This window comes from Falco naumanni, chromosome 1, assembly GCF_017639655.2.
Source record: "Falco naumanni isolate bFalNau1 chromosome 1, bFalNau1.pat, whole genome shotgun sequence".
Lineage (NCBI taxonomy): Eukaryota > Metazoa > Chordata > Aves > Falconiformes > Falconidae > Falco > Falco naumanni.
In genome coordinates this window covers 13,130,279-13,149,987 of record NC_054054.1, presented here as the reverse complement: position 1 = coordinate 13,149,987, position 19,709 = coordinate 13,130,279, and the positions used below count along the sequence as shown (strand labels likewise).

Here is a 19,709-nt window from a genome sequence, read left to right as displayed (position 1 = left end):
GCACTTTCTGAAAAATTAATTAAGAAGGGGGAGGGTTGGGTGGTGGTGGGTGGTGGTGGGGGTGGAGGGAACAGAAGGAAGGGAAAGAGTAGAAATTTCCCACATTTATTATAAAGCATCATTGTAAGATCGGAATGGAAACATAGCCAACATGTGAGAGTTTAAGATAAAATACACGGTGGGTTTTAAGCATAACCTTCCAAGACATCAAGTAACATGATTTTCCTACGTCAAGTTAAAATAGTGATCTGAGAGCACTGTGTGTGATGTATTTACAGGATTGTTAAATTTATTTTTGTGTAGTGGCAGACCATGTCAATGTTCAAGTTGACTTTATAATGGTGTCCTTTTGACCATGTCAGTAGTCAAGTTTCCTTCAATGTAGATGCACACCATCTCTTTGTATTAATGACTTCTTTGTGTGCATATCATGGAGAAGATGCATCAGATACAGCTAAACTCTGAGGCATGCTTCACTTGTCCCATGTAATTTATTAGCAACGTGAGTGATTCTAGCAGATGGTAAGTGATGGCATTGACTGTATGTGAATTCATTGTTTGTTTGTGCATTCTGTTTTTCCTAACTGTGCCTGAAGTGTAAGAATAGAGAGCATAATTTACATTCTCACTATACTGAAATGCTAAATTCACAGGATACCTACTGTGCGGGTAAAATGTGATTTATACTGTAATAGTAATACTTTGTCCTCCACATGCTGCTATAATAAATTAAATAAAAAATTAATGTTTTTAATAGAATTTTAATGGTTCTAAAATTAATTCTGGAAGCAAGGGGGGAAATAATGTATTATTTTTGGATGAAATTGTTGTCATAAATTTTCAAAGAGTCATATAACCACAGTAAAGCAATGATATAATTTTTCCTCTCTGCAGTGTTAAAAAACCCAATCAATAAGTTATACAGATTCCCTACTTCTGACAACAAGTGGATGCGGATCCGAGAACAGATGGCTGAGACCACCCTCTCTTTCCATGTTCCCAAAGAACTGATCAATCTGCACATAAAGGAGGATATGAGAAGGTAAGGAAGAAGTAGCAATAGTAAATACTAAATTTTATTTTTCTGAGTTGGAATAGTTTAAGTGATGAGCTAAAATATCAATTTGTGGTATGAAATAGGTAAAATATAGTGTTCTTTTGGGCTGCTAAGAATTTACAGCTGTAACTGAACAACAGAATTGATTCCTCAGAATCTTTAGGACTCCAGTGACTTCATGAGTTCTGAGCAATGAACTGTGCTACAGAGTGGTCTTTAAATGTGTAAGCATCAACATTTGGTTACCATTATGAATACTCTGAAAAGTTAACATTTTATAAAGAAACAATATGACAAGGGTGTGAACTATATTGTAGTGTGTTTGGCTTTGTGACTGGGCATACAGACATCATGCAAACAATGGAAAATGACATGTTTGTAGTTAATAAATGAGCAATGAGAATATAAATCACATTCCTTTAACTAATGTAAATCGGTCTGCATAAGAAAAGGATACCAAGTAACGTAAGTTTGAAAACTTTGCTGGATTGGCCTTGTAACCAGCAGGAATATCTGAGGATCACTATAATATGTATGGCCTAGGAAAAAAGAGGATAGTGAGTACAGGTGTCCCAAAATCCTTTTTATGTCTGAATTCCCACTCTAGTGACTAAAATGGCAGCCTGTCCTTGAATGCTTGTAAGCTGTGCTGGTACAACTGTGGAAAAAAATACTTTAGGCAGTCCAGGGCTTCCTTAAAAGCATATGTTCTTTTTCCAGTGACACTGGATGAGGTAGGAGATAATGCCTATTACCCCATGCAAGCTGCCTCACACATGGGTGGGCATCTGGCCTCATGTATAAGAGTAACCCTGTGAGCTACTGCTGCATCCCAAAGCCATCCTGTGTAATTTCAGGCAGCTCCCTCCATCAGAGGGGGTTGCCTGTGGCTGTTTACAGTGGTGGTTTGTCCTGCAAAAGGAGCTTCTTTTCTTTTCCATTTACCCCATCTGCTGCTTCTGTATGATTTTTTTTATGCCAATAGAACAGCATGTGGGAGACCAGAATCTTGCTTTTAATAAAGTCAACGGGCTGATACATACTTATGCATGGTGATGATGGCTTATAAAAATCATATGAATTGTTATAATACTTCATTTTATTCATTTAATACTGTGTTTAGGCATTTATGGTATGATCTTGTTTGAGAATACTAATGTGTGAGGATTTTTTAGTAAGTAGTAAAAATAGATTATGGTGACTTGCACAGTTCATCCACTTCCCAGATTTTAATTTGCCCCCTGGGTAAATGCCTTTTAAATGTTAGAGGATTACTTTAACCACTTTTACTACTACTGCGTTATTCTCTCCAAAGGCATAATGCAAGTAGTAGTGCTTGCTGTTATTTCATATTATAGCATTCACCTCCTTGGATGAAGGCATAGTAAAGAATCATCGTGGTTTGGTTTTTTAATGATTATTCAATACTCACCAAAATAAAGAAAAGCTTTGAGAAAGAAACAGAAGTGAAAGTTGCTCTAAGTTTGAGGCAAGTGGTTCTGATTTTCCTGAGTGCCATTGTCGTTAGCTGTTCAAGCCTAGTAGAAAGTGTGGGTGTGAGAGGGAGAGAGACAAAGTGATTGTATCAATCTGAGTGATAAGGTAAGACCAACCAAGAGGAGCAACAACTTGTGGTAGAGTATTAGTGAATGGCGAGAATACAGGCATCTGTGTCACCAATCATTGTGTAAGGGTGTAGGTTTGAGCTTCAGCTTTGTATGGGCTTTGCCTTTTGAAATAATCACAAAGATGCATGCTCTTGTGGACTTCTTACATTTGTAAACTAGAAAAACAACGTTAGCAGGATATTGTTATGTTAGTTCTTGAACTTGTATAAAACCTACACTTACCTTGAGGCTGTTCTCTTTTGAAGTATTGTTCTCTGCATCTTTTTTCGCCAGTTAGTATAAAAGAACAAATATTTTTGTCTCAGAGGCCACTTCTTATCAGCCTGTTTCATTTTATTCCTATTGTGGCTTCAGTGAAGTCAGGTCTGAAGCAATTACCTAGAAAAAATATCCAAGCGAAGTGTTAATGCCATTCAGTATTGTATTTTAAATTATCATTTAAATTCCCTTTTCTCATAGCTCTTAAGATCATTCATCTCTTGATACAACTGCAGTGTTCATTCTTAACCAAACTTTTTCATTTACTGACATGATACTCTGAAATATGTAACCTCTACGATTTTTTGACTTTTTATTTCAGCATGAAAAAATGTTTTTAAAGATATGCATGCATTAAAGATTTTATCCTTCAAACCTCCCTGGAAGAAGTTTTAATAGGAGCTATATGATCAGTCATTTTTATTGTTTTAGTAAGAGTCATGTAGCCCTCTTTGATGTTTTTTATGAAGAAATTATTTCTGTTTCCTCTTCAAGGTTTTCCAGTGAGTCCTTTCCTCTGTTTTTAATATTTCTTCACACAAATCTTGTCCAGATATTTTGCATCTATCATGCCAGATTAGCCCAGTAGTTCTTCAAACCTAACAATTATAAAAAAAACTTAGTAGTTTACAGTAAATGTTCAGAAAGTTAGTTGACCCATATAATCTAAGCTTGGAGTTGCAGGTATAACTTGTGGTGCACTCGATCAGCACAGCAAGAGAATTAGGAGGCTGTAGTAGAAGCTGCAGTACATGTGTCTCTGATTTGCCACTAAAGCTCTTTTGAGTCCCTTGGAACCAAACTCACCTTGGGCTGGAAGGCAATTCCACCTACTTACAGCTCAATTTAGCCCATGGCATTTGTGGTCACAACCCATAAACAAATTTCAGGGATAAATTGCTGAACTTTCCTTGAACCCTCTCTCTGGAGTATAAAGCACACTCAAGCTTTCCTCCTGCATCAGGGATGGCTGTCCTGTCCCAACTCCAGCAGCCTTTTCTTGTGCAAATCTATGGTGTTTGTCTGTTTTCTGGTTTCTTTCATGTAACATTACAGAATGAGGACAAAGTTCAGACTGTCTGAGAGATGGATGTTTTTTCTACTACCTTTTAATATGCAACTTCTATAGAGAAATGGAGCCCCAGGCAGAAATGCTACATGTTGGGAGCAGGCATTGATTTTTCCAGACGTTTGTGTGTTATTTTTTACATTACTTATTTTTGAGCAATTGCACTGCAAAAACATTGTATTGATAAGAGGTAATAGCATAACAGAAGTTATTCTGAGTAAACTGACCGTAACTTCTGAAGCTGTTTGAATCAACCGCATTTCGTCGGGCACTGTTAACATTCTATCCACTTAATGACTTTTAAAACCTTACTTCAAATAACTACCTAGCACAAATGTTCAAAGAAGTAATTTTTTTCAACACTTAAAAGTGTGTCAGTAAAATGTAGTTCAAATACAGGCATATGCAGTATTTACCCCATTGTGCATCAAAAAGTATGTAAAACCTTTATTTTCTTATTCTCCATCAGTTACTCCATAGAGGAATGCAAGTGTATGAATGTAAGTGTAACCTGAACTTTTGTGAGTGGTGTTTAGACAATTTGAGCCCTCCTCAAACATGATCAGTTTAAAAACCATTAATTTATAAACTAAAGGATAGAATATATATTGTCATGTATGAACACTATTTAATTCTCTGTCCTCTTGATCTTGCTGTTCATAACTAATTTTGGAAAAGATGGTCTCCGTGAAAGTCTAAGAGGAGTTTTTGTATTAAACTTAATGAAGTAAAATTTGCTGGGCTTTACTTTGTTATTGGATATTTAAAGTGGTAGTGCATTGGAAAGGAGTAACATTACCTGGTTTGTTTTGTGATAGTTACCTCTGCACAACATTACCTATTATTCAGCAGTGCTGAAAGCTACAAAATGTTAACTTACATTCTGACTGTCCCGTCAGGGAGGGGTTTCTGTTGTTGTTTTCTGCAAAATCCAGCCAGGTTTTAAGAGTCCAGAAAATCATTCTGTACCAGTCAGCAATGCTTCTCAGAGACTGGCTGCTAAAATTTCCAGATGTTATATTTGTGCACAGCATGCTCTGGTCTTAAAGAAGTCCATATTGAGCAAATGATATAACATGTAAGTGTTATTAGAGCCTCCCACATCATGGTGAAGGACAATACAAAACCAAAGCAAAAAATAATCTTGTTCTCAAGATTATAATTATTTTAACACACTCAGATTCTGTCATCACAAAAAGCATTTGAATTACTATGTTGTTAACTAGGGATTTTGCACTTACCAGTACTTATCTGTGGTTCTAATAGCACTAAGTTGAGTGTAATTTTGTCAGTTCATGTCAGTGGGGGTGCAGAGAATATAAATTAGAGGCATTAAAGTGATTTAAAAAGCTTTGTATGGTTTTATTATGTTGCTCATGTCATAAAGATCCTCACTGTTTATTTTGAATGATGTACTCTGATTAATAAATTGGAGAAAAAAGAAAACAGAAACTTACAGAACTGTTTAAATACTTGAGTAATCATGCAATTAATAATGTGATTAATCTTGCCACATAGATCATTGCAAGCTGAAAGAAAGAAATGAAGTTATAAACTAGGAGAGTAAAATGTTTTTGCTTATACCATAGGGCTCATGTTGTTGTAAGCGGATTCCACTGTTTCCTGATGAACAGTAAAATTTAAAAACAACAAAAAAACCCAACCCTAAACCAATTCTATACACCATTGCTAGTTATTAAAATATAATTTAAGATTAAAGTGTAAATTCCACAGATGCCATTCTGAGTATTACTGAATTTGACACTCTCTGCAATTGTGTGATGCAGGAGAATTATCTTCTGCTATTAAATGCAAATCATAGAATTAACCTCAAATGATCATGCTGTTTGAAAATCTTGAGTCTTTCAGAGATACACCCAGTAAGAAACTATTGAAGGAAGGGAAAGTTTTAAGGCAGGAAGGAAGAAATGGGATATATAGCTTATATATTGTCTACGCTTTTGGGTAATAAAAAGGAGATGGTGGTGGATAGAAATGCAAAAAGAACTTAAAAACTCAGCTCTCAGGAACAATATAAAATATTCTCAAACCTTGGCAAATCTCAGTCCATTTTCCACATACACATAGAAGAAACAGGGTTTTAAATATTTTTGATGTATTTCGTGGCTTGGCTTTTTGGGATGATTTGTTTAGTTGATTTTGTTTGATTGGTTTGGTTTTTGGTTTTGGTTTTTGGTTTTTTTTTTTTTTAAACAAGTGTTTAAGGCATGCAAAAGGTAGGCACAAGCTACAATTGAGTTTTTAGTAACCTGTCAGATCAGACTTAGCAGAATCTGAAATAGCTTTGGGAAGCTCTGTAAGAAGAGAAAAAATGGCAACTGTTTTTAAGAGGTTCTAAATTAAAACTATTAGGAAAGAAAGGAAAATATCCATTTATTTGTCTTTGTGGTAGCTTCCCCAGAAGGGATTAAATCCTCCTTAGTAATTATTTGTCTGTTTTAGAAACTATATAGTAAAAACACTATGATTCTTTTATTTCTGGAGAGAATGTTAAGTTGTTTTGATGGGTTAATGCCTGTATATCACAGGACCATAACTTGTGGTAAAGAAAAATGAGAGTAACTTCATCTGCTTCTATTCTACAAAAAAAAGATTATATGCCTATCCATAAACATGTAGAGTTTAGAGTAAAATTTGTTAGGAAAAATAATTTCTGTGCGCTCTCCTTAAAAGGAAGCTTCTAAGCTTCCTTTACTTATGAGTGATTGAGTCGTGGCCCAAAGCTTATGGTGTATATTTGCTCCAAAGCTCCTGTTTGATAAATATTCAGAACTTTATAACCTTTAGAATATTATAAAACTTTTGCAAATATAATCTCCGAAATGTCTCATCTTGTTTTGAATCCTCCTAAGCACTTTGCTTCTGATGTTTTGTGAAAGTGGATTTCAGAAGCTAATTTTGCTTGGCAGAGGTAAAAATCACTTCCTTTTTACAGTTTTGAATTTGTCATGTTTGCTTCGCTGGGAATTGCAGTACTGGATTTTTGAAGCTGAATGAATCAAAAATCACTACTTCATCTTCATTTTGTGGTTTATGTGCTTTTATTGTATGTCCTCGTAATGTTCTCTTCTTCATATAATTGCACTGATTTTTTCAGCTTCATCTTAGAAGTTGTAAAGGTTTGTGCTGTGTCCTTAATGATGCAAATGGCTATTCCTGCTGTTCCCTTGTCTAAGACAGAGTAATCAGATCCAGAAAAGTTCGTTGAGAAAATGCCCCCTTCTGACTCATCTTGCTCATCTTAATAACTTGCTGCTGGTTTTGCTTGATTTTGATTTTATTGTCACTGACCACAGCTTTCCAGTGTGCTTTCCACAGTGGTGTCTGTACTGTTGAAAGTAGCATTAGTTATGCAAAAACAAGTTTATTTGGAACATGATTTCAGTATTAGGACTTTCTTAACATACTTTTTGGACATGGTGCATGCCATTAATTCAAAGTACTCCCTATAGAATTCAGTATTTTCCATTTTCAGCATTGAATAAGTTTCCTTCAGACTTCTAAGCTGTTCCTATATCATTATATCCAGTGATGAGAAAGAGTCTGTTTGGTTTATGATTATTACAGCGCGTGGCACAAAGCAGAAACTGTTTAAGTAGAAATTATCAACATTAATAATACAGGAAATTATTTGTGCCTCTTGCAAGTACTTTCAGTAGTTTGCTATAATCATGCAGCTAAGGTGTTCCTAAAAATAAAAAACCTCAACGCATGAGTTGATAAATTAGAAGGCAGAATATTAATCTGAGCCTTGGGTGCTCAGCAGTCTTTTGGTAATGGGCTTCATTGAATGTTTTCTTAGAACAAAAAAATTGCATGTAGTTTTACTTCAATAGCAGCAGTATTTAACTGCTAGTAATGTCAGAAATTTATCCAGTCACATAGTGTTTACGGATCCCTAGTTGCTTTGATGTAGTAGTTCATAAAGAAAAGCACAGATATTTCAATCCAGGCACAGATCTATCTAAACCATGCGGCATATCAGTGTAACAGCTTGTACAATGACTGTGCTTTCCATCAGGAGAGGAAGGCTGGGTAAAACTCAATCCCCTAAAGGGCCGAGTCCCCACAAATTGTAGCTATGTAAATTAGTATATCATTCCAAGAAAAATAAGTTGTTGGCTTTTAAGTAGGAGCCTGAAATGAAGGTTCATGACATTTCTAGTAGTTCTGTGGGATCCTGAGAAGTCTTATAACTTATTCTTAGAATTTTTCATCTCTTTAAAATTGTGTTGTGTTAACACCAATGATCATGAATCTTTAACAATCAGTGTGTTATATAGTGCCTTCAGTAGATCAGGATCCAATATTGGATTTTTCTGCCATAATACCAGAAAAGAGTTTTGAAGAAAGGCTAACAGGTAGATTTTAGATTTTTTTAGTGGGACACTGCTTTCAACTGTAATGAGATGTGTTTAGTGAAAGCTGGCATAATTAGTCTACTAAAGGAAAGAATGGATGTGAAAAACAGAAAGTACCTGAGAAAGGCTTAAAAATAATCGAACTAGCTAACATTTGAAGTGGAGGAAGAGGGATGGGACAGATTGTTTACATCCACATTGTGGTTAGATACAAGTGTGGCAAGATGGTCAAGGCCATCAAGGAAGCCAGTGAAGTAATTGAGGCAGGAGACAATGAAAGTTGAGGTGTGCTCCTGGGTGGGAGTTTCTGTTGTGCATTGACAGAAAAGGCTATCCAGGAGACAGTCTGAAGAGCTGAACAGGAAGATGTAGACAAAGCTTCGACTTGATTCTGTAAGAAGAGTTGAAATTGATGCTGAGCACAGGGCCTGTCATGGTGATGGGTGCAATTACCTGGAAAAGACTTTAAGAGGGGATTTGGGGTGAGAGCAGATGATAAATAGCTCTGTTCTAACACTAGTGAGTTTGCTCAGAGCTTACTGCTCTGTTGACAACCTATTCAAAATTCCATGGCTACACTGAAAAGGTGCATAAATAACTGATTTGTCCACTGTAGAACCAATATTTATTATAATTATTAATTTTCTTGTATAGTGCAATTGTTGTTTGACACAGTTACTGGTCAAAGTGCGTTTTTAAAGGTATACGGTTATGGCACAAGTATTATAGTATTATTAAAACAAAGGAGTTTTTTAAGATTGTTGTTGTGGGTGTTAGTACAAACTATAAACTTTCAAATTTCAAAGATTTGTTACTTCAATCTGTTTGTTTACTTTTGGGAGGAGCCCTTCACAATAATGATAATAAAGCTTGATACTACAGAATAGTCTTGATGGAGCTTAGATACAGAAAAGATAATTCTTTTTTCAGCCATAACTCAGAGTTATACCAAGTAAACAACAACAGTGACAAATAGTAAGAAATCACGAGACACAAATACTATCTAAATCCGATGCCTTATATATTTGCATTTGGAAAAAAAGATGGAAAGTGTGCAAGAAGGCTGGTTTTGGAGTAACAGTGCCTATGCCATGTAATCCTGTTATACTGTATTTTTAAATTGAAATAAATTTAGAAAATGTGCTATTTAAAGTTTCTATGATATATATGCTGTAGATTACTATAAAACTGCATGCTTGCTTTATTAAAAAAATTGCAGCTAAGATGTGTCTTTTTATGACATACTAGTGGCTGTATTTAGACTTCAGTGACAGCATATGTGTTTCTGAGATGAAAGCCTTGTCGACAATAAGAGCAGTATTTCACATTGCTTGAAAACATATTAAAGTTAAAATGGTGGGATTTGAGCTTTCCCTTCCTGTTGCTGTTGGCATCAATGAAGTTCACTCATAGCTGGTTAAACCAGTTTTGGGTTTTGGTTGCGTATTTTAATCTGAGATAAGGGGTTTCTACTCCTGCTGTTGCTTGAGTTGAGTACAGGACCAACAGCTCCAGGAGTGGGCTTAGAGGCAGGAGAGCAGAGGCCCAGCAGTGGGTTTTCCATGGGATAGAGGGCTCTGAATGTTGTGCTTTGATGTGCCCACCTCTCACTGTGTAGTATTTCTGCAATCTTTGCAGAATATTTCTGTATAGGAGGAACAGTAAAGTTTAGGAGCTCAGCCAGGTCCAAACATTGTTGCTGAAACTATTAAATAAAAAAACCTAAATATTAAGGGCCAAAATATCTTCACTGCTAATAAATAAAATTGTATACCCTGACAAATCTTATGAGCTTTTCGTAGGAGGAAGCCCTGACATTTTCATTTAATGCGATGTCTTATTTTAAGCTCCTACAAATTTTGAAGTAAAGGGTGGTTGAAAATGATGATTTTGTCCTGTTACTGCTGCTGATTGTCATGTCACAGCATTGCCAGTTTGTATTGATGGAAGAAAGTTGATCTGATTCATCTACTTCTGTTCTTCAGGTTGAATGAAATGGAAAAAAGTAACCGTACATCATTAGTAAACCCAAGTTAATGTATTGTAATCTTTGTTTCTATTTTGTTACTTTTAAGGACATGTATGAACAAAACATCTTAATTCTGCTTCCAGTGCAATCTGTATGATTTTGGTTGTCATATTAACAAGGAGCAGAATTATGCCTATATAGCTTATTCAAAAAACTATATAGGGCTTCTTCAAGTATATCAGTAGGAAAAGGATGACTAGAGAAAATGCGATCCCACTGCTGAATGAGATGGGTGTCCTGGTGACAAAGGACACAGAGAAGGTGGACTATTGAATGCCTTCTTTGCTTCAGTCTTCACTGCCAAGGCTGGCCCTCCAGTTTCCCAGACCCTGGAGGCAAGAGAGAAAGTCTGAAGAAAAGACAACTTCCGTTTGGTAGAGGAAAATCATGTTAGAGATCACTTAAGCAAACTTTGACAGATCCATGGGCCCCAATGGGATGCACCCCTGAGTGCTGAAGGAGCTGGCAGATGTTATTGCCAAGTCACTCTCCATCATCTTTGAAAGGTCATGGAGAACAGGAGAGGTGCCTGAGAACTGCAGGAAAGCCAGTGTCACTCCAGTCTCCCAAAAGGCCAAGAAGGACCCAGGAAACTACAGGCCAGTCACCCTCACCTCTGTCCCTGGAAGGGTGATGGAACAGCTCATCCTGGAGGTCATCTTGAAGCATGTGGAGGAATAGAAGGTTATCAGGACAATCAACATGGATTCACCAAGGGGAAATAAAGAAATCATGCCTGACCAACCTGATAGCCTGGATGGATGGAATGACTGGCTGGGTAGATGAGGGGAGAGTGGTACATGTTGTCTACCTTGACCTCAGCAAGGATTTTGATACCGTCTCCCATACATAATCATACATAAATTAGGGAAGTGTGGGCTAAATGAGCGGACAGTGAGGTAGATTGGGAACTGGCTGAACGGCGGAGCCGAGAGGGCTGTGACCAGCAGCGCAGAGCCCAGCTGGAGGCCTGTGGCCAGCGGTGCTGCCCAGGGCTCAGTGCTGGGCCCAGTCCCGTTCAGCTGATTCACCGGTGACCTGGGCGAAGGCACAGAGCGTCCCCTCAGCAGGCTGGTGGCTGGTACAAAGGCGGGAGGAGCGGCTGATGCCCCAGAGGCTGCGCTGCCATCCGGCGAGAGCTGGGCAGGCTGGAGAGCTGGGCAGGAGGGACCTGATGGAGCCCAGCAGAGGCCGGTGCCAGGCCCTGCCCCGGGGGGGCACAGCCCCACGCACCAGCAGGGGCTGGGGGCTGCCTGCGGGGAGGCAGCTCTGCGGGGAAGGGCCGGGCAGTGCCGGGGCACAGCAGCTGCCCCCGGGCCGGCAGCCAGCCCCGGTGGCCCAGGAGGCCGGTGGCGCCCTGGGGGGCATGAGGAGGAGCGTGGCCAGCAGGCGCAGGGAGGTGACCCTGCCCCTCGGCTCTGCCCTGGGGAGGCCGCCCCGGGAGCGCCGTGCCCAGCGCTGGGCTCCCCAGTTCCAGAGACGGGGAGCTGCTGGGGAGGGCCCGGCGGGGGCTGCGCAGGGGGTGAGGGGCCTGGGCACCTCCCGGGGGAGGGCAGGCCGGGACACCTGCGGCTGCTCAGCCCGGGGAAGGGAGGGCTGAGAGGGCTCTGAGCGATGGCTGCAAACAGCTTCAGGGCCAGCGCCAGGAGGACGGGGCCGGGCTCTGCCAGCGGTGCCCAGCGACAGGGCGAGGGGCAACGGGCACACGCCGAGGCACAGGCAGCTCCCTCTGAACGTGAGGGAGAACTTCTTCACCGTGAGGGTGGCAGAGCGCTGGGGCAGGCTGCCCAGAGGGGCTGGGGGGTCTCCTTCTCTGGAGACACTGAGAACCCGCCTGGACGTGATCCTGTGCAGCCCGCTCTGGGTGACCCTGCTTTGGCAGGGGTTGGGCTGCGTGATGGTCAGAGGTCGCTTCCAAACCCTGACCATTCTGTGATGCTCTGATTTTAATACTGTTCACTCTAATGCAAAGCTAATAACGATGGGGAAGACTTCAGTGTATCAATGTGGGGGTTTTCTGTTTAGCAAATGATTTTAAGACTTTTTGGCTGGTGGTCAGAACTGTTGTGGTAAGTGTAGCTCTATGTTCCTGTGCTGCAGACTTGTTGGTCTTTTTGTCCCACTTTCTGCCCCCTCTCCTCCTGTTTTTCCTTTTACTTGAGTAAATTTTCCTATATGTAAGAGCTGTCCTCTGCAAGTCTTTTGGGGGTCTTCCAAGAATTGCAGTGAAACAGTCTGCTTGCTGCTTTGAAGAAATTGAGAAAAACTAGTTGATTGTGTTGCACAAGTTTTCTCCTGAACAATTCCAGTTCTTTAAAAGCAAGTCCTCCAAGTGGCTTTGAGGTAGATACAGGATGAACTTAATTTGCAAGTGAAGAAAACTAACAGAAAGCCCAGTGTACTGTTAACTATGCTTGTTTGTGTAGGAAATTAGAGTGATCTCTATTTCACCCGGGTCAGCTCTCAAGGGTGTACAGGAAACCTGATAATTTGTTAAAGGATTTCCTTTTGGATTTTCAGTGACATGTTTGGTTACCATAATACTGCTGTTTTGACCTGAGTTCTAGGGGACTGATGGGGGGTGGGGTGGTGTTGGTTTGTTTGGGGTTTTTTTGAACACAAAAGAAATGTGGTGACGGCTGGTGTGTTGGTTAAACAGACCATTGTAGAAATGCTGCTAGAACTGTGTTTATGATGTGTAGGAAAGTATCCAGAGAGCAGAGCAGAGTTTATCATAACACCTATGTTGCAGGTGTTGGAGAAGGAGCAAGCTTTGTATTCTTTACAACCGTGTTTAATATTTCCTCGCAAAAAGTTACTTGCTGTGAGCACAGCTCTCTGGAACCTGAAAGCATTCTTACCCCCAGGGAAGAAATATTATTTCAGTTTGCAGGCTATTGCATTTGTTCCAGATTAGTTTTGAACACAAATTACTGTATTATTCACTGATTTGACATTCTTTATTGTGTAGGTGAAATCAACAGATTTTACAAGCACCCTGAAAACAGATTTTATTTCAATTAGGAAGTGATTTTGTGGTGTGGGTTTTTTTAACAAACTGATTTTGGGTTAATTTGAATGGATGTTAATAGATTAATGACTTTATTAGCACCTTCTCTTTTTGTCTTTTGATACAGGAATCAGGAACTTAAAGACTTGGGAGAACTTGCTCCTCACTGGGACAATATGCGCAAAAGTGTTATTGCTCACTGTGATCAGATGCTGAGCATGTACCAGGATACTCTTGCAGAGCTTGGAAAGCATACAGGTATGAATCTATGCTTCTATGAAAATAGCCTCTCCTCTTCTGGAGCAGGTAAGAATTAACTAGATTGATTGTTATTAAATACTGGCATATTCAGCCACATAAAAATGAAATATGAAATATTTGTAATTGTATTTCTGAGATACTCACAGGTGCCCTGTTTCCTAAATAATTTCCATGCGTTCCAGCAGTTTTTCACAGTTAACATGGTACATGGTTACACAGCAGCCAAAAAAGTTGGAGAAATGGGGGTGGGGGGTGGGGGTGTTTTAATTGCACGCTCCCTTGAATACACTGCTCTTCTAGTATTGAATACCATCTGGCACTTGAAACCAACCTTAGAGGTAGTTTCGTCAATTTTTCTTGAAACTTCAGTTACATTTAACACTCTGCAGGGTAACATAACACCTAGCTATGCTTTGCATATCCTCAGCACAATAGTTGTCATTGCCCACATTGTGCCAGGTAAACACAGAATTAATATGGGATAAGCAGTCTGTCCTCAGCCTAGAAACAGCAGTACGTGCTGCCTTGCTTTTTCCTGTGGGGACAGAGGTCTTCTATTCTGATGTGCACTGGGTGTTTGTTCTGCTAATATCTGCCATAGTCCTGTGGTCAGGGTCTATAATGTATCATAGCGTCTGCATGCCAGTGGAGTAAGACATCATCAGTGACAAATGTTCAGAAAAGACAGCAAGTCTTTTCCTCCTGTAGTAATTCTAACTCATAAAAAGAAAAAGACTGCAGAAGAAATTATTTATTCCTTTGAATTTCTTTTGTTTTGATCACAAATCATTCAAGAAACTTACCGTAATTCTTTTCTGTGTTGCGAGACTACTGGAATTATTTCCTGAATAACAGCTGTATTTTGAGAAAACAAAGATTTCTGTCTTTTTATAGGATGCTTTTCTTCTTCTCCCCTAGTTTTAGAGGTGTTTTGGAAGGAAATGGGCACATTTGTTCTGTATTCCTACAGAGGCCTTATTGCTTCTTTGTTGCTGGTGTCAGATTTGTAACTCCAGTCCTCAGAGTCACCATCTCAAATACGTGTTTTCGATGACCATGCTTGCCACTGTTGCTTGCATATGCTCTTTCACTCTATATTTTCACTATTAGATGTTCTCACTGTGGCCTTACTCCTATAAGTGTGTGTGTGTAGGCATAGCAGTGCATGTCAGAGGTAAATACTGGGCATTATGTTACATATATATAGGTTTGCAACCTAGAATATTTCTGGAAAAAAAAGAGATATGTTTTGGTCATGAATGTTTGTAAAAATAGAGGTATAAAGAATGATAACAGCTTTTGAAATATCTGGTATATATATTTATGGAGAATTTGCAGTATTTTCTTAATTAATTCTAGCTTTCTACATAGTCCAAACAAAACTTTGTGTGTACCAAGAAATGGAGCAATTTGGGTTTAGTTCAATATATAACTAAAGTGCATAGCAGAATAATTTCTTCTTATAGAGAGTTGGGTACATTTACTTTTATTATAATCTGCTGCATTTAGTAGGTGAGGCACAAATCTTTCTTTTCCAAAACAAGTATTAAATCTATACTTTTATCCTATAGCCACCATCTTCTAATACAGGACTAAGCATGGTATTTCTCATTCGAGATTGCTCTGGGATAGCTTTCTTGGTCACAGGAAAAGAGAAATTGTGTTTCAGTGTATGAACTAAAAACAGCCTCTAACTGAAACACTAAGCATTTTGGGAGCAGTTGATCACCTGCTTAAATTTATGGGGAAAAAATCTCATCTGTTACACTAAATGTTGACTGATAATTTGCATTTTCGTTGCAAAAGTGGAATTTCTTTTATTTATATTTGTTTACCATCATCAGAATATTCCAGTTCCGATTTTGGCAGTCTGATCCAGTATGACACTTCTTATGTTCCTCTGCTTTAACAAATATATACATATATCTTTCATACTTCGCTGATTACACTTTGAAGGCACTCTAAAGTATCATGTATAAGGCAATACATACAGATTAACAAGGCATCAATGTAATAATTATAATTTGCAGGGAAATCTTGAAATTAACTTTTGAGATAAAAAAAAAAAAGACAATGTAATCTATTAAGCCCAAATCCTTCAAGACCCGTATTGTGCCAAGTGAATTTAAAAAGAGTTGGTGATTTTTAAATGACCTGTCTGTACTGTGATTTGAAAGAACAGCAGTAGACCAGGGAACTTGAGATTTTTGAGGAAGACAGTACCAGCACATATACAAAAGAGTACGAACATTTCTCCAAAAACAAACCAGAGCAGAAAACCAAAGCAACCTGGTAATTGTAGTGAGGATGAGAAATAATGAAGAGGTGTTAATTTGGAGGTGAACAGTCAGGTACATACCTAAAGCTCATTTTTTCAACAACCCTTTTTCCCCCCCTTACTAATGTAGTGCTGGTAAAATACTTGGTTTATACTTGGAAAACCCCTGATTGTGCATCTTGTGTGAAAAGTTACTTTAACATTTGAAAACTTATTTTATTGTGATCAGCATGATACGTATGTGTACATTCTAAAGCCAAATAATAGCCCAGTCCTTCTAATGAAGACAGTATTTAGTTTTAACCCTGCACTATATTTGCATAAAAATGCACTATGATTTTTAATTATAAATATAAAAGGGGCGTGTCTGTTGTGTATATGTATGTAGAGCTAGACTAAAACCTCAAATCTGCATTTTGATCCTATAGGCAATGTAGGATTGGCTGCCCAAAAGTAAAACAAAATCTAGAAGAGATTCTTATATGCTTCTGCTGTCCATTACTTGTCTTTAATCAGATTTTTTTCTGCCTAGATCATTTGCCACAAGTAATTGCAGTTCTGTGTAGAACAGAGACAGAGATTAATCTCCCTGCATACAATTTTCAGAAACTTGTCCCTACTTCTTTTTTTTTTTTTCAAAGGAATGGAGGGGATGTGGATAAAATTCATTGCATGTTTTAGGATGCAGTGTCCCGGTTCCGCTTCCATTCCCATTTGGGATTTTTTTTCTCTATAAACAGTACACATTATACTTTTAAAAGCAAGATTATAGTGTTTGATAAGAAGAGCAAGACAGACATATATTTGGCTTCATTCTGTAGTTGCTAAAAAAATAATGTTGACAGAACATTGTAAAGACAGGAAATTTAAGTACAAGATAGAAGATGCTAAGAGGAGAGATGTGAGTATAACTTCAATTCAGACTTTTCAGGTCAATGTGTATCAATGGTCTTTACTTTGCCATTGTCAAAGATTCATGCCAAAAAATATTTTGCTTTACAGTTCAGCCTGTACCACTAAGCTTCTCTACTTATCATAGTTAGCACGTTACCTGAGTTTGTGTTGAAGCAGTTCTCTCCATTCTGAAACAGCTTGAAAATTTCGGTGCTCTGGAGTACCTGTGCATCTGCACTGGAGATCCAGATCTGCTCAGAAACAAGCAGCCATCCTAGTAGGGGTAGTTGCAATCAGCAGTACTTCTACTTAAGAACTCAGTAAGGTTGATTTCTAAACTAGACCAGGCTTTTGTTACCTGGCCTCAGATGCAAAATTCCTGAGTCAGGTTGCTATTTCAGGAAGCCTCATTTTAAGACAATGCCAACTGGCTACATTCTTCTAGGAAAGCCAAGGAGTGCTTTTGCCACTGCCTTTGCTTCACTGCCGTGTTGGCAGCCAGAGATATGTGGAAGCACAAACTCATTGACATTGTTCTCCTTCCTTGGTACATCAAAAGCAGGGTTAATGTTAACATGTTTAGCATTCTTGCTCTGCTGCTCACTGAAAAATTGCTTTCCTTTAACAAGCAGTATTTTACACGTATCTTGTCAAACAATTCTGAAGGACCAACTCCATGTAAGTCGTCTAGGTACACATATCTTCGATCTGCTTTTGTATCAGTGCTAGGAAAGATACTGTTCACTCATAAGTAAGCAGAGTATAGAAGGGGAGATAGCATCTGCAGCTAAAATTTTTCCAAACTGTTCCCAAATTGTGTTTTCCAAGAGATACCTACTTTCATGCTCAACTGAGCTATTTGTGGAATTTAATGGAGAAAACTGTTGTTAGTAGAACAATTAATTTCTTTTAAAAATTGAGAGATTGGAATGAAAGTATCAGGTGGCTGCATTAGTATTAGCAATTTTGGTTTAGCAGCATATTTACTTAAAATTGAGGTTTAAGCAAATTAAGACTATTTCTAATTTAAGTTGTTTTGACAAACACTTTTATCCTCAGAAATGGGTAGAATTATAGAGAATGCTAAGTATTTTTATTTCAAGAAAACATAACAGGAGTCTGGAAGGGTTAGGTAACATCAAAACAAATAATTTCAGGTTAATCTAAAACATGGATTTGTGGTTTTGGAAGGGAGTAGAACTTTGAAATTGTTTTGTTTTAGTTTGACCTGAAATAATTTACACCCACACAGAGTATTTTTTTTTTCCACTTCAGTCATCAAACTGAATTTTTTTCATTCATCCAGCCCTAGAAGGAGAAGAAAAGACAATTGAGGTTAAGGCAATTTAATATTGCTGTGGAGAATTGGACACTATCCCTGCCTCTGTCACAAAGTTCCTATGTGACACTAGGCAAGTCAGACTTCAGAAGTGGTTAGGGTATGGTGTTCCTTTTTGGAAGCCTAGAAATAGAAGCAAGATGTTTTGCAGAAGTATTCAGTACTTATGGATGTAATTCAGCTCGGTGGGAGCTGTGCTTCCAAAATGGAATGTGATGTTGCTTTATAATGCATGCTCTGTAGAATGAGATCCCCTGTATCTCATAATGATGCATTGTTTCCTAAATGCTTTGACCCTAGTTATTCTCTGCCATTAGAATGGATAAAATTATATCCCTTTTATTCAGCCAGTTAGAATTATTCTATAAATATTTGTAAAGCCATTAGAAACTGTGTTATGCATGTGGTAGACAGGTTTGAGGAAATTAATAATCCTGGTTTTGTTGGATCCTTGAGCAATATATGTGAATCCAAATAGCAAAGTAAAAGTTGGAAAGAAAATATGAAACACTGCTTCTACAGTGAGCAGCAAAGACCCTAAGCATTCAATGAGCTGCAAAAAAACTAGTATGTGATATGTCATTGAAGGCTGTATCACAGCACCTCTTCGGGTGGATGTCAAATGAAGGTTGCATCTATATTCTGGTATTTCCTAACTCTGAAGAGTTTAATCTTGCAACAATAACAACAACTATTTTAATAGAAGGAATCTATTTTTCTTGGTCCTTCAGTACAACTTACCAGGTTATGTGAAAACAAACTATACTGAAAATTAGTTTTATAATATGCAGATTGAGATATTAATTCCACTGCATGGATCTCTCATACCTGGGTAAACAGAATAACCAATAGCAGTGGGTGGTTATTATCCCATATGTTTCTGGCACTCACTGGATGGGGACGGATTCTTGTTTCACAGATCTTTTCTGAAAAGAAGAATAACAAGACTCAGCAATGCTGCATGTGTTCTATTCCAGTTCAGGATAGATGTGTACTCCAGGGAGAGCAGACCTCCTCCCTCCTACTCTTCTTTTGCCTGTCCCTTTTAATTTGCTGTCATTTTATTCTCTTAGTCTGCCAGTGCTTCATTGTTTCAGACCCAGTTATCATTCCTTAAGCTTTGACCATGATCTCAGCTAAATTCTCATAAATAATCTGCCCCTTTTCTGTTTTCTTTCCTAATTCTTTTACAGTGTTCTCACCTGCACTATTCCCATTTCGTTTTTGATATAGTTCGAGTTCCTTTCACTGCTCCCATAATTTTGCTTTTCTGCACTGTCCAAGTACAGGTTTCCCACTGCTGTTCCTCATCATCAGTGACTCCTGGTTCCTGCCTGTATCCCCAGGTTTCCTATCAAATCTGAATCTTTGACTCCTGTCAATTGCTTTTTTTACTACCTTTGCTCTTAATCTTTGTTAACGTATTGCTTTCAGTTACTAAACTTAGGTGGCAGCCTAAGCAGGGCTGACTGGTCTGGAGCATCACTGGTTCACTTTGGCAATG

General features: G+C 38.5%; 1 protein-coding gene across 3 annotated transcripts in view; it reads left to right on the top strand.

The window, feature by feature from the left end:
- INPP4B (inositol polyphosphate-4-phosphatase type II B) overlaps positions 1-19,709 on the top strand; it is a 220,868-nt gene that overhangs the window by 105,076 nt on the left and 96,083 nt on the right. For all 3 annotated transcript variants that reach the window (XM_040581815.1, XM_040581804.1, XM_040581824.1), the window contains 2 exons: positions 895-1,042; positions 13,561-13,691. In XM_040581815.1, the coding sequence (XP_040437749.1) occupies positions 895-1,042; positions 13,561-13,691 (279 nt within the window). The remainder of the gene's footprint in view (positions 1-894; positions 1,043-13,560; positions 13,692-19,709) is intronic.